This window comes from Idiotropiscis lumnitzeri, chromosome 1 (genome assembly GCF_059441095.1).
Source record: "Idiotropiscis lumnitzeri isolate Australia: NSW breed Sydney's pygmy pipehorse chromosome 1, RoL_Ilum_1.0, whole genome shotgun sequence".
Taxonomy (NCBI): domain Eukaryota; kingdom Metazoa; phylum Chordata; class Actinopteri; order Syngnathiformes; family Syngnathidae; genus Idiotropiscis; species Idiotropiscis lumnitzeri.
Window position 1 is genome coordinate 39,121,088 of NC_142391.1, and position 24,628 is coordinate 39,145,715.

At 40.4% G+C, this 24,628-nt stretch overlaps 5 protein-coding genes across 6 annotated transcripts; 2 read left to right on the forward strand and 3 right to left on the reverse strand.

The window, feature by feature from the left end:
- Positions 1–451: 451 nt before the first annotated feature.
- LOC148344591 (uncharacterized) lies at positions 452–2,747 on the reverse strand. The gene is made up of 3 exons (XM_088307489.1): positions 2,209–2,747; positions 1,021–1,165; positions 452–913 (listed from the first exon to the last, which is right to left on the reverse strand). The coding sequence occupies exons 1-3, from the start codon at positions 2,636–2,638 to the stop codon at positions 610–612; spliced, it is 879 nt and encodes a 292-aa protein (XP_088163615.1). The 5' UTR covers positions 2,639–2,747; the 3' UTR covers positions 452–609.
- Positions 2,748–4,715: 1,968 nt separating this feature from the next.
- hps4 (HPS4 biogenesis of lysosomal organelles complex 3 subunit 2) lies at positions 4,716–14,956 on the reverse strand. Of its 2 annotated transcripts, XM_088306327.1 has the most exons (12): positions 14,630–14,956; positions 12,401–12,488; positions 12,162–12,305; positions 11,972–12,079; positions 11,151–11,267; positions 10,142–10,236; positions 9,951–10,020; positions 8,467–8,591; positions 7,682–8,252; positions 5,515–5,641; positions 5,257–5,368; positions 4,716–5,070 (listed from the first exon to the last, which is right to left on the reverse strand). In XM_088306327.1, exons 1-12 carry the CDS (start codon positions 14,659–14,661, stop codon positions 4,899–4,901), a joined length of 1,761 nt encoding a protein of 586 aa, XP_088162453.1. In that variant the 5' UTR covers positions 14,662–14,956; the 3' UTR covers positions 4,716–4,898. The 2 variants fall into 2 exon arrangements, with proteins under 2 accessions (XP_088162453.1, XP_088162463.1); XM_088306337.1 differs by lacking the exon at positions 11,151–11,267.
- Positions 14,957–17,236: 2,280 nt separating this feature from the next.
- cox6a1 (cytochrome c oxidase subunit 6A1) lies at positions 17,237–19,279 on the reverse strand. The gene is made up of 3 exons (XM_088306350.1): positions 19,121–19,279; positions 17,602–17,744; positions 17,237–17,516 (listed from the first exon to the last, which is right to left on the reverse strand). Exons 1-3 carry the CDS (start codon positions 19,221–19,223, stop codon positions 17,427–17,429), a joined length of 336 nt encoding a protein of 111 aa, XP_088162476.1. The 5' UTR covers positions 19,224–19,279; the 3' UTR covers positions 17,237–17,426.
- An 871-nt stretch (positions 19,280–20,150) lies between these two features.
- LOC148344594 (C-type lectin domain family 4 member E-like) lies at positions 20,151–22,431 on the forward strand. The gene is given in 6 exon segments (XM_088306363.1): positions 20,151–20,226; positions 20,300–20,383; positions 20,471–20,539; positions 20,615–20,668; positions 21,859–22,090; positions 22,166–22,431. Coding segments are annotated over 6 exon segments (669 nt in total). The 3' UTR covers positions 22,320–22,431.
- A 1,170-nt stretch (positions 22,432–23,601) lies between these two features.
- pla2g1b (phospholipase A2, group IB (pancreas)) lies at positions 23,602–24,628 on the forward strand. The gene is made up of 4 exons (XM_088300245.1): positions 23,602–23,757; positions 23,834–23,990; positions 24,081–24,208; positions 24,468–24,628. The coding sequence occupies exons 1-4, from the start codon at positions 23,694–23,696 to the stop codon at positions 24,590–24,592; spliced, it is 474 nt and encodes a 157-aa protein (XP_088156371.1). The 5' UTR covers positions 23,602–23,693; the 3' UTR covers positions 24,593–24,628.

The following is a 24,628-nucleotide window of genomic DNA, read 5'->3' on the forward strand; positions in this document are numbered from 1 at the left end:
AAGTCCCTCTATTATTGCTCACGTGTGTCCATGCAAAGTGACAAAATGCTGATAAATGCTCTCTTTTTAATAAATGTGCTATTTTATCAGACTGTCGCTGCTGTTTTTTCAGCCTGACGTAAAGTTAAGACGTGATGTTTAGACAATCGTGGTTCTGACCATGTTTTGATTGTTTTAAATTCCATAAATTTCCCGCCTGTTTTTAAATTAGTTTCCTGAGGAGTTGGTCACTGCTAAGTTCAACATTGTTTGTTTGTCCAGGTGTCTCCTCCCGCACCAACAACTGAAAACATCTCTTGAGCTGCATATGCTCGAAAAATATGATTAGAGACGAAACAAGCAGCTGCACAAAGATAACTAAAGCCCCAATATAGTGGAGCAACGCGTTCGGGGCTTTACTCATGAGATCTTTTCTGTATTTACAAAAAAAAAAAATCACAGAATGAAAATGTTCATGTGTGTATATATATATTTATATAATTTCTACAAACCACAACATTTATAAGTTAATAAATTTGAGTAGGAAGTGCATCATTTGAGATCAGTCTGAATTTGACAAGTTTAAAAGTGAAAGTTTCCGTGTTCTTGAATCCCAGTGTCAGTCCGATCTCAGAGGTAGTAGAGGGCCATGAAAGGCGCATGTTGGAGGCCAACACCGTTGCTTTCGCAGAGGACACCGACTCCGGCCCGACTGCAGCCTAAGGCCAAGCCCAGCTCCCCCCACACGTCTCCACCATTGTCCTGGGGATCCACGGAAGGCAGCTTTTTATGCGAGGAGGAAAGCATTACCTTCCGCATGTTCACCAAGCGGCGACCTCTTCCAGGACCACCCGCCGCCTCCTGAAGACGCTGGAAAAGGAACAGCAGATCCACTCGCAACTCTACAGTGTTACCGTGGGACCTTGAGATAAACCTGCAAGAGGAAACAATGTGGAGACATTTAGCAATTACCGTAAACGTTTCCTTTAAGTCCCTCGAACAAAGAGGAGGAGGCGGTTATGTTGAGGGTAGAGATAATACCTTGTCGGAAGGTTGCTCTTTGCCATCGTCAGAAGCGCAGGATGAATGTCCACCTGTTGAGGATTCGTCAGGTGAAGGTGAAGCTCAGCTCTCATGATGCTCAACGATAAGACCTCCCTGGTCAGGAGCAACTCGACATCCAAACCTGAGAATGAGGAGGAACTTGCCATTGGTTTTATGGACCAGTCAAATCTTTACATTATTCTTGAACCAGTGGATCAGAATAGCTTCCTGGAGGTGATGTTTTCACTGCTAATGCCTTTTTAATCTGTCAGCAGGATATCTCAACAACTCTTGGAGAGAACATTAAGCCTGCTAAGGGTCATTTGTATGCAGATAGCATTGTCTCTTCTGCACAGCTGAATTAATCAAGCCTTTAACCTTCCTTTGCAAGAATGGCTTTCCAGCAGCTTGACAAAATGCTCAATGGGAGCTTGCTAGGACACTTGCCGTTCTTTCAAACAGCTGCTTGGGTTACATCTATTTGCTTTAGGCTTCCGTGGTTGTTTTGTCATTTCGCTTACATTATTTTACATGGCGTTTTGTTAATTTGTTGGCATTGCTTTCTGAGGAGGCTAAAGTGGATTATTCATAGAAAATAAATCTTGTTTCTGCACCAACATATGAATGCTACATACAGGGTGGACAAAGTATGGCTCGGGGGGCACATGCAGCCCACTGAGTCCTGCAATCTCTTTCACAATAAGAAAGCCTTTTTTCTCCTACAATTTGCTGATTTACAATGCATTGGTTTGTATTTATTTTGTCATTCATTTCATTCAATATTTGATCCCTTACAGGGATGTCATTTTTGTTGCAGGCCACATCGTAGTTATGATTTCTATCGGGTGGACCGATTTTATCCTGTAATCGACCCAGCAATTGATTGTAACATATAACATTGTTTACAACTAAATACATTTGCGATCACAAGACTTTGAAATTGTGGCGCAAGAATACAACTATTGTTAACTTTATTACTAGAAATGGATTGGTGGGAAAGAAATGCTTGTCATATCTGTCAAAACTGAATTTGCATGAAAATAACAACAAAATAATTCGGAAAAAGCATGAAGCCCACTTTGATTGCTTTCATGGGCCACAAAGTGGCTGGATCTGGCCTCCTGGCCTTGAGTATGACATATTTTAAATATTTGTCAAATAAACAATTTTGCACGCCACTATTACCTCGTCTTAAACGCCCTTGGAGCCCTTTGACGCTCTTGCAGTCGAGTCCATCTTGACAGCAGCGATAGACCCGCCGCACGAAGCTGAAGAGGGGCTTCTCTGGAAACACCAAGCCACGGGAAACTCCAGCAGACAGAGGCTTGATACTGAGACGCACCACTGTCGAATTATTCCGAGGATTACGTTGCGTGTTTTCCTGCCAGGCCGCCGTGAGCTCCGCGCAGCGCTCCCGGTGTGCCTCCGCGGCCCCTCGCCTCCAGCGACTCTGGAGGTCGGTGCGTAAAGATGGTCTCGGGAACTGGGTCGACCTCCCCGGTGACGCTGCTACGAATCCATACGCATCCAGTGCACGGCCCATTACTCCAATGTCGCTGATAATCACTGAGATCAGAAGTAAAGCAATCCAAGTGTGGGAGTGTGAGGAGGCCATGGTGGTGCTTCTCTTTCCGAACTGCAGTTTTTTCCTCCGCCGTGTTGGGCGCTTGCTTTATATCCCCGCTCACAATGGCAACAACTTTCCACTTAGAATTTGAATCCTGACCCTCGTCCCGTTCCCTGCCCCTCTTTTTGTTCGTAACCACTTGACCCCCCGCTGATTTCTTTTAATGCGCTCGCATAATGAGGCGCCCCGACGAGCGCCAACCCAGCTATTCATATTCAGCTACTTAACTAATGACTCCAATTACTCCATATTTGCAACATCGCCATGTTTGCGAGGCACAGAAACGCACCGACAGAACGCCAATGTTTCATTTGACGTGTTTGCGCTTTTCAAACAGCGCGCGTCCTTCTTAAAACAAATGATATGAAAGCGTTAGGAGGAGCCTGAGAAAAATGGAGGTAAGTGTCGGCCTAAGAACCGCCTTGTTGCCCCTGTAGTTCTCAACAAATCGCTCTCAAGGCATAATCACATGTGCCTGTTCTGTCAGCTTCCACTAATTATCCACAGCTCACGAATAAGTGAAATGCATTAATTTGTATAAGGACAAATTTTGAACCAAACACGACAACACAATAATTGGTCAGCGGTGGCAACTAACAAAGTACGCACACTTTTTTTTGCACTTAAAGCAGAAAAATAGGGACAGTAGTCAGACGTATCACATCAAATATTACAGTTGCACATTTACGACCATGAGTGCAATCTGAAGTTTGCGATACAATCACATGCGAATGAGATACCCCAAAGAAGCTACTTGATGCTCACTGGGTGAGGGCTCAGGACATTTAAATACATACCAAGACAAAAAAAGACAAACAACATCATAACACTTTCAGCAAACAAACAGAAAGGTCACAGGCGGCAGATTCTGCAAAACTCTCTAGTCAATAACTCCATTTTTAATTTCCTTTTAAAGATGGGGAACAATTGGGCAGTTTGGACGTGAGCATCATGCTGGCTCCAGATTTGTGGACTACAACACACAACACTTAAGATGGTTGTTTAAAGCCTTTGCTTCTTCCCAGTGATGATGTCCATGTCCAGAGGAGCTAGTTTTATTTGTTTTTATTAAACAAGGAGCTAGTTAGGATAAGCTTGCTGGTTTCAAATTATTAATGACTTGACACATGCGTTACAGTAAATAATGAGGTCAGGGAACCTTAATATTCCACGGTGACCAAAAAAAAAAAAAAGTGTGCTCAGGTAGCATTATATTCAGACCAAGTATGTACCACTTTCTTTTGCAGAGCTTGGTTTTTTTTGGGTTTTTTTTTTTTATTCTTTTTTATGATGCTAGGGAAAGTGTTGTACCAAATTACATTACATTACATTAACACATATGGGGTTTATATAAGGTAAGGAGTTTTGGTGGTGGAAGGAAATCTCAGTTTAATACAGAGGGCCGCATATTTTGAGAGATATGATTTATAAAAGTTTGGTGATTCATCAAGGTTTATTCCCCCCAAAAAATCTGCAAAAAAGATTTTGCGGAGCACTTTCGAAGTATTAGTCATTGATGTGCTGAATAACAAGAAGTGGTCTCAACGTGGACCCCTGAGGAATCCCATGTTTAATAATTCTATAGAATGAAATAAGAGCTTTCACTGAAACATCCTGTTCCCTTCCATGTAGGTAGCTGCTGAACCAGTTCAATGCTTGGCCTCTGATGATATAATGCTGCAGCTTCCGTAATAGCAATGTGTTTTGTGTCGGTATAAAAGCCATCAGCTTCTACCTTATATAAATTCAACGTTAAATCTGAAAAAAAAAACACTTACAAGTAAGATTGTTAGGTCCAGGATGTACGCCACCTCTTGCCCAAAGTCAGCTGGGACAAACTCAGACTCAAACAAACCCCTAGTGAGGTAAAGCACTATCGCAAATTGATGAATGGCATTCAGGAGCACGTTGTTTCCATGGCATAAAAGTCGAAACAAGGCTCATTAGCAGTGTAAATGATCTCTTATAAGAAAAGTGAGGAAAATGATTTGGCAGTGATCAAGATCTTGGTACTTGATTGTAAAGATTATAAATAGACCTTGCACCAAATGAACAATACTTGAAATTGTAACGCACTGATGCAACAAGTTTAATATTATTTTCAATGCAAAGGATTGTTAAATAAGGTGAATGAGAGTTGGAAAACATTGTAAATGTAAATATTTGACATTCAGGTTTACTAAAAGGCATGTTGAAAAGGATTTAAATACTTTGAAGTCCTGCTGTGAAATGGAGCGGCTCTGTCACGTCAGAGTAGGTTAACGCCATGTTTGAGCAGTCTATGCCGAGCCTTGCCGGGCAAGGAGAACGCACTGTCCTGGTGGTTGGGGATGCCCGAGTTCCTCAGCGTGACACCGTGCTGCAGGAAATAGGTCTCGTGAGCCGCACTTCGGGCACCATACACAGCAGTGGTGGCGTTCCTGCAGTGACAATGCCCCCATGAAAGACATACGGAAGATGAGCATCAGTTTGGGAACGCTATGTTGCGATGATAGACTTGATGACAGATCCTACCCTGCCCCCCACCCTCTGTGAAAGGAGCCATGAAAGGCCCCCAGCCCCCGCCAATCCAAAGCACCACCATCACCAGCCACGGGCATACCGACCTGATAATAGCCTCCTGCAGAGTTTCAGTGTTACAGAAATGCGAGTGAAGAAGTGAGGCAGCTTTGACAAAAGGACGCTCGGGGGCTCCCTCTGGTCGACCAGACAGGTTGGCTACACAGACACACAATAATGATGTCAGTGCCACATTAACCTGGACAAGCTCTCCTGCTGCACAAAGGAATGCTGATAACAGTCCTGAGTGGCACAAACTAATGATAACAAAAAAATCAGTCAAAAGAAAAATGATGAGTCCTCACTTGTTAGCGTGCTCTGAGCGCAGTCAAAGTGGGCGAAGATGTAAGGTCCTGCAGTGCTCGGTGCCCCCGGGGAGATGCTTCTGAGATGGGCCTCTAGTCCATTTAGCGATGCTAAGCAGCTGTGATACTGAATACAAACCATAAAGGTAGAGCTGACTATCTGACAAAGCCCAGCAATTAGCATCACAATGGCAAGTTAGTGCACTCGTGTACTTTTCATAACCGCCAGCAGCATTTTTTAAATTTAAATTTGAAGGATAGTACCAGGATTAAAAATATTCTAATGCAATTTATTATTGAGCTTCTTTATCTTCTACTCAGTCAAAAAAGGTCATCATCTTTTCGTGTCACAGGATCTGGATTATAATAGTTTGGGATTTTTTTAAAATATATTGTAATTTGTTTTTGTTGTTACACATATATATACACACACACACACATATATATATATATATATGTGGGTGTGTGTGTGTGTTGTCAAGCAATTAGATAATAATTAATCGCAAAAAATTTCAGAATTGCTCTGAATTGCGTTTTTTTCTACTACTATTTTTTGGGAGGCTCTTAACATGTATTTATTTAAATATATAGTAATTAATGCAAAATCACCAAATATGGAGTGAATTTTGAATCAAACACTTTTCTAATAGCTCTTTCTGAACCTTGAATACAATCCACATGGAGTCATTTTTACAGGAATTATTCTTAGAAACAATTCTCAAAACTTAAACAGTACATTTAGTAATAACCACCGCGCTCCAGCAGTGTTGGTTTGCAAGGTCTAGTGGTAACTTAAGCCGGGTGTTTTGTTCTGAAATGTGCTGAAGATGTACAGCCGGTTGTGAAATGTGCTATATAAATAAAGTTGTATTGTATTATATATAATATGGCAGAGTGCTTAAATTTGGCCTACCAAGATATGCCAATTTTTTTTTAAGTAAATAAAACTGAGTTAACTGAGTTAAAATATGTAATCCCATTAATTAAAAAAAATAATCTTGAGTTTAGGTTTTAATTTTTACAGCCCTAATATATTATTCAAGCCGCTTCTCCTCACAAGGGTCGCGGGGGTGCTGGAGCCTATTTCAGTTGTCTTCGGCAGTAGGTGGGGTACACCCTGAACTGATTGCCAGCCAATCGCAGGGCACACAAAAAGAAAAGACAAAACAAACACTGATGTCAGTGCCACATTAACCTGGACACAATTTAGAGTGTCCAATCAACCTACCATGCATGTTTTTGGAATGTGGGAGGAAATCGGAGTACCCGGAGAAAACCCACGCAGGCATGGGGAGAACATGCAAACTCCACACAGGAAGGCCAGAGCTGGACTTGATCCCACAACCTCCGCACTGTGAGGCCATTGTGATAACCAGTCGCCCATCTATTTAAATAGTTAGGTTTAATTACTTATGGAGTAGGTCTGTAGTAATCTGATTGTCAGAAAATGCTTTGTTTTAGTTCAGCTTTTTTATTGGGTTTTTTTATACAGTAAATTGAGTATTTGTCAAGTGCATTATTTTAAAAAGAAGAAAAAAGTCACTGTGTATTGCCTAATAAAGCACGGTAAACTACAATTCTCAAATGACTGTTCGACTTTCCTTCTGTGCGGACGTATGGCAATACCCAAAAACACACTTAAAATTAAAGTTAATATATGATAATAATTGACAAGGACGATATTAAGCACATTTTTGCTATGGTTATAGTTATTTGTAGTAAGTTTTAGAAACACAAAATGTAGTTTCAGTTAGTTTTCCTTTATCTATTTAATGTTTTAATTTTTATTTTGTATCATACATGAAAATGTTTTTTTCAATTTTAGTTGTAGTTATTTCGTTAGTTTTTGTTAAAATAACCTTTCCAACTCAGGCACTGTCGGGCTACCACGTGACTTCTAGATGCAAGCCCAACCAGGCCAATGGATTTTTCATAGATACAATAATGAAATCAACACATTTTCTTTTTTTTTTTCAAAATATATATATGCTAAAAATATATATTCAAAAAAGTCTTAAATAAAATGGTATAAAGTTGCTAATTATGACAAAATCACAAAAACGCGTCATATTATATCATGACTCCATGTGCATGTACCGTCTCTGACAGCGTTACCACATCGTGGCTTAAAGTCAGACCCGGTATGATGAAACAGGTTGCTTCTTACCACTTCCTCCATGGCAGCTTGGTCACATAAGAAGTGAGGTTCCACCAGCAAGGCTAGCACAAGACCCTTGACCCTGTGCAGGTAAAGTGTCATGGGAACCAGGGGGGTTTCATCTGGGTCGACGGGTGTAGTCTTGGTCCCCCTGCCATCTATATTCGAGCCTCCTAATATGCGATTGTGTGACTCCTCATTGCAGTGCTCTGTCTCTCCAGAGTCATATACTGTTCCACAGCATGCGCCTCCAACCTCTCCACTGAAGGTTGCGTTGTGCTCCGAGTCACCTTGGTCACCTCCGCTACTGTGGAAACTATCATAGGTGGAACTTTGTAGAAGCTCGCCCTTAGTTTCATGGGAGGCTTCTCCATCTGAGCTATGCCGGACCGGATCAGTGGCGCTCTGCGATGGAACCGGGCCGAAAACAAAGTCGTCCGATGCCGACAAGCGAGGACATAAGGTTCTCTTTTGGGAGGAAGGTTGATCTGAAGGCATAGACTCCGTAGATGTTGTATGGGATGGCGTCCTTGACAGGCTCTTATTTAGGGAAGAGTCTTTCCTCGGAGTAGACTGGGACCTGGGGAAGAACAAAGAGTATTTTCATGTATTTACACACACTTCGAATCAAGGGAGGGTCTTCCACTGAACCATGCCACCCCCAAAGAGATAGTTCTAGCTGCAATTGCTATGCTAATTTGACTGTTCATGCTACCATTGTCCAAATTTACTGATGATGTGGTGTAGTTAAATATGACTTATGACACCCTATTATCGGTATATATGTACAGTACCATGATTCTCTGTCAACAGGAACAGACTGTAGGTAGTGAAGTTCAGACATGGTGAGGAACACAGAAGTGGAGCTGACAGCATCACCGAATAAGCTTGATGGGCTCGGGCCTTTGGGCGATTGCGCCTAAACAGCAATGTAAAACACAAGCGTACCTCTTTTGGTTAGAAAACATGACTAAACATAAGCAGTCATACAATCTGTACTGCGTGACTGAATTGCTTGTTTGAAAAAGGTCCAAATACAGACACACATGCAAATCAACATCATTTGGTAATGTCATCCTTTGGATTGAATTAAAAAGCAAAATAATTATTTGCATTGCGTGTATCTAGTGGTTTTAATATACAGTAGTCTAGAACGGTACAAACTACAACAGAATACAAACATTGTTAAATGAAGTGACTGTGACAGCGTCAATTTGGATGCCATTACATGATCAGACAGGCAGCCCACTGTAAGAAAGATTTGCACGTCTGCCACAGCGTTTTGAGGCTCTGGTTTTGAATCTCTGCTCCGGCCTTCCTGTGCAGAGTTTGCATGTCCTCAATCCCAGTGCATGTGTGGGTTTTCTCCCGGTAGTCAAGCTTCCTCAGAAATTCCAAATCCCGTACATTACTGCTAGGTTCACTGAAGACTCAAAATTGTCCTGAGTTGTGAATGCGAGTGTGAATGGTTGTTTGTCTACATGTGCAATGTAACTGGCTGGTGACCAGTCCAGGGTGTAGCTCGATCCGACCTTTAGCCCAAAGTTACCTGGGATAAGCTCCAGTTCACCTGCAACCCCAATTAAGACCAGCAGTATAGAAAATAAAAATATGAATGGATGTACAAGTGTACTAAATAAAAGGGGAGCTGAGCGTATTCTGAAGTAACTTAGGATACTACGACGATATTACTAAGACCCCTAACAGGACAAGTCAAAAGTCACAACCACAAACAAGTACTGTACACATATATAATCTTTGATTCATGACTGTATTAACACACCAGTTATTAATGAATTATACCTTTAATGCTTTATCATTTTAATAACTTCATAACATCAAATCATTACTTTATTTGTTTACATAAAAATCTAACACCGATTGAGCACATACCAAAGTTATAGACATGGCCTGCCCAAGACCACATTCCGCAACACAATATATACATCTTTATTTATAGAGCGCATTTCACAACAATAGCAGCCAATGGTCGAGGGTGAGCTACAGCCTAACTAAGATAACTTTGGAAGAGAGATCGATGACACCCTGGACTGGTTGACAATCAGTCATAAGCCACATACAGACAAACCATTCACATCTAGGCAACTTAGAGACTTCAATTAACCAATCAGACATGATTTAGGAACACGGGAGGAAGCCAGAGTACATGGAGAAAGCCACACAATCAAGGGAAGAACATGCAATCTACACGCATTCGAACCTGGGCAACACGCACCTCCCACAGTTATGTCAGCTAATAAATTAATGAGTCATTCACCTTGAAGGTTTCACTCTCATGAACCATAACTTTCATGGTAACATCTGGGGACATCTGTGTGCTCACAACTCTGTGGAGGAGAGGTGGAAGAATATAGTCTGGACAAAAATCCAAATGGACTTCATAACAACAGAATGCATAAAAAAAATAACACCTCTTCATTCTTGGGAGCAGTCTATTCGACAACCTACCTTCCTCTGAAAAGAATACAGCCTGCTAACACCAGAGGGCAGCGCTGGCAGGCCTGTAGAATGAGGGCGGCCTTAAGCAGCAGAAGAGGGTCAATCTGAGGACCAAAATACTGCTCAACACCACATGAACCAAAAATTGAAGTGAAAGCATTCAAACAGTTAATAGTGTAATAATGTCAGCAATACAACCACGTGTGCCATGTTATTGTTAATTATATCATTACTCAGATCATGATAGGCGGAATGGTGGGCGACTGGTTGTCATGTCTGCCTCACAGTTTAGAGGGTTCAATCCCGGACTCCGGTTTTCCTAAGTGAAGTTTGCATATTCTCCTCGTGCCTGCACTCTGGTTTCCTCCACATTTCAAAAAGGTGCAGGATAGGTTGACTGAACACTCTAAAGGGTGATTGTGAACGCGGATGGTTGTTTGTTTTTGTGTGCCCTGCGATTGGCTGGCAAGGATGTAGCCCGCCTACATCCCGAAAATGGCTGCGATAGCCTCCAGCATTCCTACAACCCTCGTGTGGAGAAGCGGATCGGATAATGGATGGATGGATAGCTCATGTGATGTGCCACAGGGCTGGTTTTGTAAAAGCTTGTGGGGTGACCTTGTGTAACCCATGAGAGCAAATTTGCATTGCACACTTGAGCCCGTATCAGAAATAATAAATGCAGAAGCATGTCTTGGTATTGCTCAATAACACAGGACATTGAGACAGTCATATCCTGCTTCGACTCATGCATGAGCAGCAACGATACAGTTCGAGTGCATCAACATTTGCATTCAAATTATGCAACGTTCAAATTGTTAATTCTTTTCATGTTTTTGGGCACTCCAGTTTACTCTTTCCGTACTGTGAAAACATACATTTTTGGGTCATTTAAAACTCTAAATTGTAGGTGTGAATGTGAGTATGAATAGTTGTGTATTTTTTGCTCTAGTTCACCTACAACACTAAAGAAGACAAGCAAAATGGAAAATGTATGGATGCATGAATCTTGACATACATTTGTCGAGTCAATAGTAGTCAAAGAGCCGAAGACGTGATGAAGATCAGAAGGTCCAGCGAGCAGGTTTGAAAGGTACTTTGACCACCGAACAGCCAAGGTTTCCCGACTATAAAGCTAAGGGGGGACACACAAATGAGCACTTATTTTTAGTGGTGGAAGGTCAGGACCAGCAAGGCCTTCTCAGCTGGCCAATATATCAGAAGGCCAAACTGACATTTATAATAATTTTAATCGTTGTCCCATGAACTTGTTTTAATGTATTTCTTTTTCTCAAGGTAGAACTGCTTCCAGTGCTACATGTGGATGTTGGATTTATTTTTTTATCCATACAGATTTCTGCAATGTCAATCGAATTTGCGTGGGCCTTTAAGAATCAATAATGCTGGCAGCAATGGGACCACCTCCTTCCAAATTTACTTCATGGCACCAGCCAGTTGGTCTACAATAACGTAAGCATTTCTATGTCATCTGATCGGTTGGTCAGCGCAAGACAAGTTCAACTAGCATAACACGTCTCTAGAGAGCTGTACAAATCAATGAATTGAATAATAAACATCACTGGTGACTGTGACGGATTTTACTGAAATGAAAAATACTGATTGTAAACAGTACAAGGATGATATATGTTGTCAAGTCTGCATAAGTTAATACTGAAGGCCCCTGTACAAAATGCGCTGCCAACAAGAGCTTTACTACTTCAAGATTGCCATGCACTATTCATAAAACACTTTTGAGTCACCTCAAAATGTGATCATTATTGTTTTGCTTTAGTTTCAGTGTATTAGGCTCACAATCTAAAAGGGCTACTAAGACAGTACCTGGTAGCTCTGGCGGACAGATCCATTGTAGAAACAAAAGAGGTTTATTATCTTATCCAGTAGCTCACAGACACTGACAGTGGGCATTTCCATGGAGCAGCCCAGAGCCTGAAGGAGGAAAACCAAGAGAAAGAAAGGTCAACTATCACAGGCTAATAACTAGGTCTTGAGACATCACACACCCACTCACCCAAAAGAAGTCTTCCTTCATGTGGATTGCAAATTTGTGGCGACGCAACCTCAGAAGGCGCACAGGAGAGTAAGAAAGCTCGGAAATACAACGGCCCACTCCGGCAAGTTGGCCACAAAGTAGCTCCTGCTTATCTATCGGAGTCTGCAGCAAATATATGTACCGTATTTTATCCCAGTTATCCTTTTACACATCAACAAACTCAACTGCATTAGGCAATAGTTTTCCATCAGTCAAACCTCTTCCGGATAGAAGTAACAGATCCCCTTGCTAGTTGGATCCCCCTCTCCCTTCACCTTGGAGCCATCATATAGGAAAAAAAAACACCTGCAAAAGACAAGTGTAAAAATGTGTCGTGAAAAAAAATATAACAAGGACTTCCAATAATCTTGTGATAACATCTGCACTGTTGAACTTAAACTTAAATAAAATAGAGTACATGTTGGTATTTTGTAAGTACCGGAAATCAATATAGCCTAAACATGATAATATGATATTTGTATAATTTGTGGGGCATATATTAACATTGATATAAAGTATGAACTTGGTAAATGTACACTGAGTATGTGTATAAAAGCATAATGACCTCTATATGCATAACAGGTTGGCTGGCAGCCAGTTCGGGTTCAGGCTACCGCTCGAAGACGGTGACAGGCTCCAGCATTAAACATATTAGAATGAGTTTCTGTTAAATTGTCCCGCATCCCACAACATTTCCGAATTAGTTGGTACATATAAAGCTTTATATACATAATGGGTGAACAACTTTTTTCCCAGGCGAATCTTGACTTTTTCAGCAAAAGCAAAACAAAACAATCAAGTTTTGAACAGTCATAGGGCATAGGTAGAGTTGTGCGCATGAATTTTGGTGGCGATTTTGTCACAGTTTTCTACAATTAAGTGACATTAAGCTATGTGGAGAAAAAAACGATTAATTCCCATAAAATTCAAACTACTTTGGCGATTGCTTTGATGTGGGCAGAAGCGGATATGTGCATGTGAATTTTAGTGACGATTCACTGCATTTTTCTGACATTCTGTGATGTTAAGCTTTTTTTACACACTCATTAAAGGGACGCTTGATTGATCTTAACATTGGCACTTATATAATAAGTATGGATGTAAAAATGACATCATTGCTAAAATTCACTCCCCTAAAAAAACTCTGTAGTGGCTTAAGGGTATTTTGGGGCTGAGATTTACGAAAAATTGGCATGCACCCATTTGGAGCTGGGCTAGTTATTTTTTCCGTCTAAGCTGTCTACGTCACAACAGGGAGGCAAGCGAGGTAATAATGCTCGAATTGTCAGTTCTGTTGTCTAAAACGACGCCTGATCGCCACCAAAATTCAAATGCACATTACTGCTCTTGTCCACTTCAACCAGTGAAAGTATGAACGAGTTCTTCACAATAGTTTGAATTTATTGACATCAAACGTGAGCTTATGTGATCACCACCACACAAAGGCTGAAGCAGACAACAGCAAGAATGCACACACGAACCCCAACCGGTTGTATTGTGGACATTTAGCTACGCAAAAAAAAATTCTTAAGTGTCAGGAAGCAGCTAGTAGCCAGCCACGGTTGTTTACACCCCACATACTCAGCACCAACAAACTGTAGGTGCTGCAGTGGTGTTAAAATTGGCAGCAATTAGCTTTTGGCTGCTAAACAGACGACGTTAGCACAACAAAATTAGCTTCTTAACATCCATGCCTGCGACTTTGTGCCACAGATACTGAGGGAGAAGAGTGGGTGTGGCCATATCTCTTCTTTAAAGTAGGCGGTTTTCAAATTATTATTTAGTTACTGAATTTTCCATAACAAATTGATAAAATGGGAAATGCAAGCTAATATAATTTTCCTGAAAAGGGGATACATAAATTGAGCGTGTTGTTGAAAAATGAATCATCCTGGCTGGATGATTCCTTTCAGTGTTTTTAAACTCCATCCATCCATTATCTGTACCGCTTCTCCTCACTAGGGTCGCGGGGTGGTGCTGGAGCCTATCCCAGCTGTCTTTGGGCAGTAAGTAGGGGACACCCTGAACTGGGTGCCAGCCAATCACAGGGCACACATAGACAAACATCCATCAGTGCAGGGCAATTTTGAGTGTTCAATCAACCTGCAATGCATGTTTTTTTTGGGGGGGGGGCGGAGTACCCGGAGGAAACCCACGCAGGTACAGGGAGAACATGCAAACTCCACTCAGGAAGGCCGGAGCCGGAATCGAACCCATGACCTCTGCACTGTGAGGCCATCATGCCAGCTAGTCGTCCACCGTGCCGCCCGTTTTTAATCTCCCAGACGAATTCAAGATACATTTAACAAGTGGAAGAAAACTAACGCAAGAGAGACGTGGGTGACCTGTAACAATAGAAAAGTATCCCAAACATAGATTGTACCAACGAGGGCAACATTTAGCGAGGTATAGACGAAAAAGTAGAAGGTACAACAGGTGGGTCTTACCCTCTGGAGTCCGGCAGAATAAGTTCCGCCATGGTCTGAATGGATGTATTATGCCGCCATCAGTTCTTTCAGGTCTCCGCCACCAAAACACAAAACGGCGATGCTTTCCCAGCTCGCGTACGATGTTGCAGAACAAAGCTTGCTGAAATTCCAAACATAAATTCGTGAATCGAAAAAAAAGTTTAATCAATTACATCCACAGGAGTTTCACGTTTTGTTGTGGCCCGTACACCAGTGAAAATGGTTTGACAAGAGGAACAAAACGAGTGGAATGCTACTCAGTCACACGCAAAGCGAGTCATGTGAAAGTATGGCGAGTGGACAGGGTCAAAATACTATGTTCCGTAGTACAGGAACTACTTGAATGGGAGGATTGTCCAAGGTGAAAATAATTCATAACTATTATAATTATGATGATAAGAATAAACAAAAAATACGTTTTTCTTTTCTGTGTATTTTTACCCAAACGAAAAAAATGCATTTAATTGTTAATGATTTTTACTTGATTCAAAGTTGTTGATCTAACGGTTTGTAGCGTCTTAGTAAGACACACGCCAGACCTCCATTAAATTATAATTTTTTTTATTCTCATAAACGGCTACTTTTGCCCGTAACCAAGGCAACTCCGGGTAACTCTCTCCATCAGCACACACGGGTCACGCACTCTCTCTCTTTCTCTCACACCCCTGGGGTCCAGTGAGTCACGTGATACATTCAAAAAGGTCGGAAACAACACAACTCATCAAAACACAAAGGTCAACTCAAGGACAGATAACAGATAACTCAATTAGTTGCAGTATGTTTATTTTGGCTAGATTTTGCAATGATGCAACTGCACCGCATCATATGTGGAGCAGTGGTTGCTTTACATATTACAGTGACAGTGCCATGTCACGCTCGCGGGAAACTATTCGGTATCACTTAAATGGCCTGAAAATGATTTACTTACAGTATCTTTGTTCATCTATCCATCCCAGCGACATAGAGACTGGACAATGACAATGAAATGCTTTTCTGCGATGTTAGTTTCTGCAGAACTTTAAAACCATTTTTTGTTTGCAATCAGAGGGTAATTTGCATTCTTGGGGCTACTGACTGAGCTGGTGCGAGTGGGTAAAAGTCAGCTACAGTATATGAATCAATACACTTCCAATAGCTCTATACGTGACGCGTTTAGTTCAACCGTTATTTGTATAAAAAGACAATGAATGAGTAACAAATATTTTTGGGGCAAAAAGGTAACAGGTATATACATCGGTGGACCTCCTGCCGTCTAATGGAACACCAATTAATTGTTCTGCGAGCCATTTGATAAGATGAACAAAGATAACTTTTCGCATTTAGGTGTAATTAGATAGTTTCCTACAGCCCTTTAAGCTCACATAGCACAATGGTTAAGGATCGCTGCATTGATTAACAATAAAAAAATAAAATAAAACAATAATCCACAATGATTTAAAACTTTATTTCAACAATAGATGAAAATGAATATAAAAGAATCTATACCAGAGATGGGCAACTTAAATTAAGGGGCCCCCATATGACTGTGTACATCCGAACAAGATACATGGCAAATGTACCTTGTTTAAATATGGACAAAATGTGTATGTCAATTTCTTTTTTTATTGAAACTATGTACACGGCACCATCTTAATTAACTGCTGTCTTACATTTCTATTGCACTTTAGATGTTGTGAAATTCTCTATATAAATAAAGTTGTATTGTATTGTATAGTCAGTCAACAGTGACCTCTGTTGCACATCTAAAACCATTGCAGGTTAACAAAATGAAAAACTTGGATGCTGTGAATCTCAAACAGCCTGTGAAATAATATATAAACTTTATTCAATTGCTAGTTTTTTACTTAAAATATTTTTTCATCTTTGTATAATTTGATTTGCTCCATTTGTTGTTTATGAGAAGAGTTCAAAATGTATTTCACTTACAATGAAAAAGTTAATTTATCTGAAAAAGTCAACCCGCTTACTAGACAAGAGTAGGAACATTTGATTAAAAACTAATAGTAAGCAATAGCCAAAGGAGTAAATGTTTCACCGTATTTGGCGTCAGAACATCAAAAATATTTCCCGATGTGAAGATTTTTCTCATACGATCCATTTCGAAGCAAAGCAAAATTCCAACACAGACACAGCCATAGCAACAGCAAGGAGTTCTCCATCCAACAAAGCTACAGGTCGATACAGTTTGGTTCCTTAGAAACACAATTTGGTGCGGCATATCCAAACGTGAAGTAGAATGCATACATAGATTTTTATATGCCTTAATGAGATCAAAGATGCAGCATTATACATTATTCAATCTCAGCTGGCATTAATTCACATTCCACTGACTAGAACATCTTACAGTAGCATGAATTGTATAGGACGTGAAACCTCTACTCAGCTTACAGTCAATAGCGAAATATGGAAAAGAGAAAATAACCACTTTCAGTAGGCTACTCTCTGCTCTGAGATGCCGCAAGCGTGTTACTACGGGTCCAAGCGCCCACTCCCTAGTCAACGACTCATTCAGGTTTCTATCTAATGAGACGAGATTCCATGCAAGTTTTCTCTTTATGATGCCACACAGAGAAGAAATACACAAAATACAGTTAATTAAGTTACTTTATTTCAGTTATTTAAGGTAACATTTTGCTTAACAATACAGAGCAAAGAACCGGCTCAGGTCTCTCGTGTTCAGAGGTAAACACAGAAGAGAAGTAAACTGCAAATGAATGTGTGTGGTCCTGGAAAGAAAACTGGTCCGTACGCCAGTGATGAGGTCTGGAAAGAGGGTCTACTCCTCGTGACCCTCATAGCCGTCAGGAAGGGCATTCACGTGGGGATTGTGGAACAGTGATTTGTTGCCGTCTCCCCAGGGGAATCGCTGTTTACAAATAAAATATAACAATTCAAGACATAAAATGCAAGTCAAATCAAACCAAATGACATTAAGATATTTAAGTCCCAACCTTGCTCCGAATGCGGAGGTGCGAGTAAGGGATGAACTCTGGCTGTTCATGGCTGTGTTGTTGCTCCTTCAGGTACATGTTTAACATGCACACTGCAACGCCAGGCAGGGCAACCACAAAGGTGAGAATCTTCCATGTCCTAGCTGGAGTGATAGAAAATCAGATCAGACAATAGGGAAATTTTACATGAAAAAAAGATCACATTATTTGATCCGCTTGATGGACAGTGCTATGTGACGTTCTTTTAAAATTATTTTTATGACAAATGTAGACATTCAAAATCATGACAATGAAAACATTACACTTCATTTTACTAACCACAATTATTTTCTGTTACACCCCTTAGCAAGAGGAAAACGAAGCGAATGTGCAATTACACATAAAAAAGCATGCTCCCCAGGTTCACAAGACCCCCTCGGCATCGCACCCCACCTATTTGAGAAGCACTGTGTTAAACATTGATACGGTTGTTACACGGACACCAAACATTAAGCACAATTATTTTTACACTTGGTGCAAATGACCAATTTATTCGGAGACTATAACCTCTGAATAGTTAAGAGATGGAAACTGGCAGTCATGCTTGAGGATCAATCACAAGGGCACAACAATTTATTAGCTGTTCCCTTCGCAAAATATGAAACCACTAGAATCCATTTCAAAGAGTCTTCATGTACATGTTTATCTTTTCTTTTTATTTCACCCACTACCGAGAATGTCGTTCATATTTTTGATATTACTTGAATGTTTATAAGACAACTGATTGTTCTGTACGCCATTATTATTGGGCATATATTAGGCATGTGTGTATCACCTGCTGAATGCTTGAAAAAACTATTCACGCAACTAATTAGAAATTAGAAATAATTAACCTCATTGAGATAAGTTGTGCTTCGCAAGTTTTTCACCGATATCAGAGGTTTGAACCTCGGGTTTTACAGAAAAGGTCACACCCGAAATCTCGACCCCACAGACTTTGCATTAAGTCGATGACCTGAAATTTGTATATTTTCACTGCTTTCAAAGAGTCATCACTTTCTTAATATTTGTCACAGGAAAACGATGCATCGCTGGAATCGTCGAAAATGCTGGTTTTGTGTCTATAAATTGATCTTCGAAATTTAACGCACGTAACTACTCATTATCGTTAATATTTGAATTTGTATGAGCCAAAATATCACTTACGGGAATGTAACTGTAATTGTAATTGTACATCGTACCGTGACAACAGTCTTCTCACAGGTAAGAGATAACGTACAGCTTAAAATAGTATTTGCGCATTATAATTTAATGGACGAATTCACTCGTTCGTGATTTCAACGAGTGAATGGATCCCATGTTTGTGTGTTTGCGAAACTTGTCCTGAATGTTGTTGAGTCAAGGATACCAGGCTAATGCTAGTGCTGACAGAGCTGACGAAAACGCAACAAGGTCACTGTGAAATCGTAGCCCTCTCTCGTAAAAAAATAATGCCATTAAATCAACGTGTATTTTTTTTTTAATCGACTGTCAGACTCACCGGCTTGGTCGCCATGACCAGCAGCAGCAGCGGAAAGCTGGCGACGGGTCTGGGTCAAAGAAGACCTCAGCAAAGTCTGAGTCAGTCGTCCCAAGGCCGCCATCTTCGTTTCAAATGACTCCACACAGACCGGAAAAACCTTTAGAAGAACAATCACGTAACAGGAAATCTTGAAAAAAAATCCATTACGACACTTAAATTACACTTAAATTAAAACACAAATGGTTTTGTTTTATACTATTAATAATATAGTTTGTTTATTTTTTGTAATATGTGTTGATCGTTTTTTTTCTTGATTGTATTTTAGTTGAGGGTTATTTTTATGTATTTTTTCCTTGTCAGAGAGGATTTCAGCCCGTTTCAATATAGCCATAAATTGATGACAGACCTTTTTTTAAAATCACAATTGCTATTTTTAAATTGTTATTCTTTCATGTTTATTGGCGGTCGCAAATCAGCCACCGCCATCTACTGGACAGAAACGTGGGACTGGAGTTTGTGTATTGTATTACTGGAAAGAATGTATTATATGCTAGTCAAAAAACGTAATAATATATTATAAATAAATGAGCTAGAGCGTCAGTAACGTTTCCCATGATTTATGTCAAGGACCCCTCACCCTGACACGCAAGCAGATCGATACTAGTTGACTTTATTTAAAGGGGGAGGACTTTGTTTCAGAGTCCAACCTGGCAATACTGAACAATAGTACATTTCTATTTGACCAAGATTCGTTGGGAATTTTTTTTTCTTGGGTAAGTGCACGTGTTGGAAATTTGTTTTAAAAAAGAATTGCAAAGCTCAGATGTAGATGATCCTTGTAACTCTGCCTATTAGGTCTAAATATATTCAGTAAATGTGGATTTATTTAAAAAAAAAATAGTTCAGTTCTCAATTGGTAAATGTTTCCACGAACTGTCCCTATATTAATCATGATTTTGATCTAATTAACAAGCTTAAAATATTCATATCGTGATTCTGTAATTGTGATCATGCCAGTGAAAATTAACATTAACTTATTTTTCAAACGATGGAATCTCTCAACCAGTTTGAGTCAACCTCTGAGAGATTTGAGCTTGCAGATCAGAATGTGACTATACAGAAAGGTAGAATACATTGCTAGTCAATTGTATTCCAGCGATCTGTTAGTTCAATACATTTTTTATTTGTCATTTATAGGTATGAGGAGGATATTGCTATATGCCCTCTACGGCATCCTTGTTGCCCTGCTTTTAATTCAGCTGATGGTTACTGGGATCAAATGTATGTCTTATAAAGTCCTTGAAATTCAGTAATATTCTGGCAACGTCTTTTAGTAAGAAGTGTTACTTTGGTTTTCTCTGCTTAAAGTCTCGCAGTTAAACGTGGAAATCACAGACATCACACTTCACCTCAAAAGACTTGGCCATCAAGCCTCGGGTAAGGAAGCAAGTACTGACTTGGAATATTGCAGCGATACAATAAGTAACTTTTTTTTATACTTCCCAATTGAAGGTGATGGGACAACTATAGAAGATGTTTACTTAGAAAAACGTGTTCCAGTCAGAGGTAAACTTTGAGGTTTTTCACTAACATGTATCCACTCATTTTCTGTATCGTTTATTCTGTTCAGGGTGTCAGGGAGTTGAAGACGCTTATGCAAGCTGACTCAGTTAAAAAGATGGACTACAACCTGGACTGGTTGAAAGGCCATCACAGGGTGCATATAGAGACAGACAAACATTCACACTCACATTCACAGAACCCATGGTACCTGTACCAGGTAGAGCGTTTTTGTTTTTTTTTGGGGGGGGGGGGTGGAGGTGATATGGAGAGGGACTGTCACACGACGAAAAGTAAATGTCGATGGCTGTCGGGGGACTGTCTTCACACGTTTGGACCAATCTGGAAATACACTGTCAGTTCGGTAAAATCCAGAAAATTTTCTGAAATTCCCTATGGCCACCTCAACGCAGTTATCGCTCAACCCCGCTCAAGTCCCAGAAGACAGAAAAAAAATCATATAGAGCCGTGCCTGCTGCACGGTTTCCAGTGCATACGGATGTTAGTTTTATTTTTTAAGTTCAATAAGGTTGTGCTGCCCTTTTAAAATAATCTGCCCATACATGGCCTTCAGAATCAACAATGGCCGACATAATTGAAACCCATCAGCACTGTTGCTTCAACCAATCATATTTCATATTTGTCCTCGCAAAACCAAAGCGCTGGTTAATAAATGTACCTCTGAGTTTGAGGCATTTTATTTACATGTTTTGATGGTTTTGTCACATGATCAGAATCATCTTTATTAGATGAATATTGACTCTAAACTGCTCCAGATGATGTTCGTGGCTCAGTTGCATGTTGTAATATTGTGTTTTTGTACAGTATGAACGTTTTTCTTTAATTGCAACAATAATACTACCACTAAATATTAAGAGGTGGATTAATTCAGGTAAGGCCCTATCAGGTATTAGATGTACAGCCAGTCACTGAGTGAACCACTGCACAGTCTTCGACTTTACCAATAACACTCTTTGACAATTTAGTTTATTCGTTATTCAGGGTGTCCGCAGATTCTGAAAAGTGTGAAATTCAATTTTCCAAAACGAAGTCCTCAAAAATGACATTATGCTTAAGTCACAATAAAAAGACCTGTCATATTTGCCACATACAGATACAATATATTAAATGTCCCGCAGATACTGTCGTTATTTCCCAGTTACAGTGTTTGACCGCATTACTCTGCATCAAACCAGGAGCATGTAAGGAGGGATGGGCGTCGTTCCAAACCAGCTGCTACTTGTTGTCTACCACCACCATTCTCTACAGCAGAAACGGAATTAATAAATAATCACGTTCTGGTTTACTGTAGGACTATCTTTCCGAAATTTCTGAAATCACTTACAAATACTGGATAGGACTGGTGGAGCGAGCTCACGAGGGAGAGTGGAGTTGGGTGGATGGAACTGACTACAATATCACCCCAAAGTAAGCGTCAATTGTGAAGGGCATTAAAAGCACAAGCACATGCTTCATGATTATTCTTTCTGTGTGTGTTCTGAGGTTCTGGGATGTAGATGAGCCCAACAATTGGGCCTTCAGAAAAAATGGCGAGGACTGTGGGCAGCTGCATGCTACCGACGTACGCGTGCGCCGGCGGTGGAATGACGCTGACTGCAATGTGTCTTACAACTATATATGTGAAGTCAGCTCATGAGTCCTTACAATATTACATCCTAAATAAGAGTATATTTTGTTTGTAGAGGTTTTCAAAAATGTTCATAAATGCTGCATAAAAATAAAAAATATTGCATGTTTAGTGTCTCTGATGAACTATGAGATGACTTTTTTTTTTGGCGTAAGAATAAACCTGATGAAAGTCATTTTTTAATTTGAAATTTCCTCATAACATCACCAAAATATACTGTGGTGTGAGTCGTAGTGGAACAAAACATCCATCCATCCACTTTCAACACCGTTTGTCCTCACAGGTGAGTCAGAGCCTACCCAAACTGACTTTGGGCGAGGGCTGAGTCAGCGGCAGTGCACATATAAACAAGCAACTTGCATTCACGCTCACATTCATACCTATGGACAATTTTGAGTCTTCAAAGAAGCTAACTTACATACTTGTTTTTGGGATGCAGGAGGAAGATGGAGTACGTCGACAAAACCAAGTCTTACGGGGCAAGAATATGCAAATGCCACATTGGATGGCCTGAGCTGAGCTTCAAACCCCAATCCTTTCGACTGAGAGGCAGAAGTACCAACCACAATTCCCCTGTGCTGCCTGGAACAAAATTACTCAAATAATTTCACGTACATAGTGTGACTTGGGGGGAATGGAGTTGCTGAGACCACTACATGCGTCATGATTCATTTATCCATCCATTTTGTCCACCCTGCCATTAACTAGAAGGACAAAAGTATTGAGACATGTCCATTACACCAACAGGAACAAAACAAAAAAAAATGGAATGGGTTTCCCGCTTGAAGTTATATGAGTTTTCAACAAGATTTTGAAATTGACACACACCGACATACTCAATCTTGTCACATAATGAATATTCTTTTCCGTTCAACTAAGTTGAAAATTATCAGAAATGTCTTGTGGAATGATTTGGGAATTCGAGCAAGTGTTTGCTGTTTACACAGCTGTGTGTTAAGCAAGACCAAAATGAAAAAGTGGAGTCAAATGGCAGAGTTGTCAAAGAGAGAGAAAGAGAGAGTGGGGAAAAAAAAACAAGTAGTCCAAAGAGTACTGGATTCAGGAAGAGTCATAGGACTAAGATCCTTTTGTCATTTTGAGTCTAGGTCTTGAAACGCATGGCCAAAGGACACAACTAAAATGATAACAGCAGAAGTTAACCATTCACTAGTTGATTGCCAAGTAGAATAGTATAAATAATGAGCAATGGCCTATTTGCATACATCAAATGAAACCATATTTTCATTTATGCTTGTTCCAACTGTAATTCAAATGTTGAGGAGTTACATAAAATTTCCAAGTCAAAAAAAAAAAAAATCCACTCCTCCCCACGTACTCCTTATCTCTAGCTCACCTCATGGTCTATAAGTACAAGCTGTGACAATGTTGCTTGTTTCTCTACAGGCAACCATGAACCTGACAGCTTCTCTGCTGCTGCTTGCCACAGGTGAGACTTCTTAAAACACAGCAGCACTTTCAAAGAACATGGCTCGCTTTTAGTTGATTCATCTGCCATTGACCAGCATGTGTGGTCAGCGGGGCTCGACTGCCCAAGGCCTTGTGGCAGTTTGGGAACATGATCGAGTGTGCCCAGCCAGGAGTTAACCCTCTGAAGTACAACGATTATGGCTGTTGGTGTGGCTTCGGGGGCACAGGAAGCCCACGGGATGAATTGGACAAGTGAGGAGACGCCAAAGGCTGCAAACGTGTCATAACTTTGAAAGACAAGTCGTCCGTTTTTTAAAAAAAAATGCAAAATGATTGTTTTAGGTGCTGTTATGTCCATGATAAATGCTATGAAAGAAGCAGAAAGATTCCTGGATGTACGGCCATTGTTGATCTTCCATATGTTCTGGTTTATGATTTCACCTGCACAGATAATCGCGTGACCTGCTCAGGTGAGTCTATGACCCAACTCCAGATTATTATTACATTCAGGAAAATGTCAAAATTGGGCACAACACCAACAATAATAAGCATATTCTGAAAATATAGTAAGACAATGTCAATTAAAAGTGCCTTGCGCAAAATGTTTATTACAGTTCATTCGATTGTGCAAGAGTGTGTCCTACTGTACCCATTGCAATGTATATGCAGCTGAGTTGCGATAATCTTCGAGGTTCATGACATAATGTTTCTGATGTCCCTCTGATGTAGCCACGAATAACAAGTGCCAGGCGGCCGTGTGCGAGTGTGATCGAATGGCAGCTCATTGCTTTGAGCAGGCTGACTTCAACCCTGAAAACAAGAACCTGGATCCAAAAGTCCACTGTGTCAACTGAGCAACACAATCAATAAAGAAACAAGTTTTGACAACA

Coding starts and splice junctions, on each gene's coding strand:
- hps4 (XM_088306327.1), bottom strand. CDS start 14,661: ATGGCGGAACTTATTCTGCCGGACTCCAGAGG. Junction 8,253..8,466: donor CCTGTTGACAGAGAATCATG/GTACTGTACATA, acceptor GTTCTTCCCCAG/GTCCCAGTCTACTCCGAGGA. Junction 5,369..5,514: donor CGCTCAGAGCACGCTAACAA/GTGAGGACTCAT, acceptor GTGTCTGTGTAG/CCAACCTGTCTGGTCGACCA.
- cox6a1 (XM_088306350.1), bottom strand. CDS start 19,223: ATGGCGGCCTTGGGACGACTGACTCAGACTTTGCTGAGGTCTTCTTTG. Junction 17,745..19,120: donor TGGTCATGGCGACCAAGCCG/GTGAGTCTGACA, acceptor CTATCACTCCAG/CTAGGACATGGAAGATTCTC. Junction 17,517..17,601: donor ACCTCCGCATTCGGAGCAAG/GTTGGGACTTAA, acceptor ATTTGTAAACAG/CGATTCCCCTGGGGAGACGG.
- pla2g1b (XM_088300245.1), top strand. CDS start 23,694: ATGTTGCTTGTTTCTCTACAGGCAACCATGAACCTGACAGCTTCTCTG. Junction 23,758..23,833: donor TCTGCTGCTGCTTGCCACAG/GTGAGACTTCTT, acceptor GCCATTGACCAG/CATGTGTGGTCAGCGGGGCT. Junction 23,991..24,080: donor CCACGGGATGAATTGGACAA/GTGAGGAGACGC, acceptor TGATTGTTTTAG/GTGCTGTTATGTCCATGATA.
- LOC148344591 (XM_088307489.1), bottom strand. CDS start 2,638: ATGGCCTCCTCACACTCCCACACTTGGATTGCTTTACTTCTGATCTCA. Junction 1,166..2,208: donor CCAAGGGCGTTTAAGACGAG/GTAATAGTGGCG, acceptor CCTCATTCTCAG/GTTTGGATGTCGAGTTGCTC. Junction 914..1,020: donor AAGAGCAACCTTCCGACAAG/GTATTATCTCTA, acceptor TTCCTCTTGCAG/GTTTATCTCAAGGTCCCACG.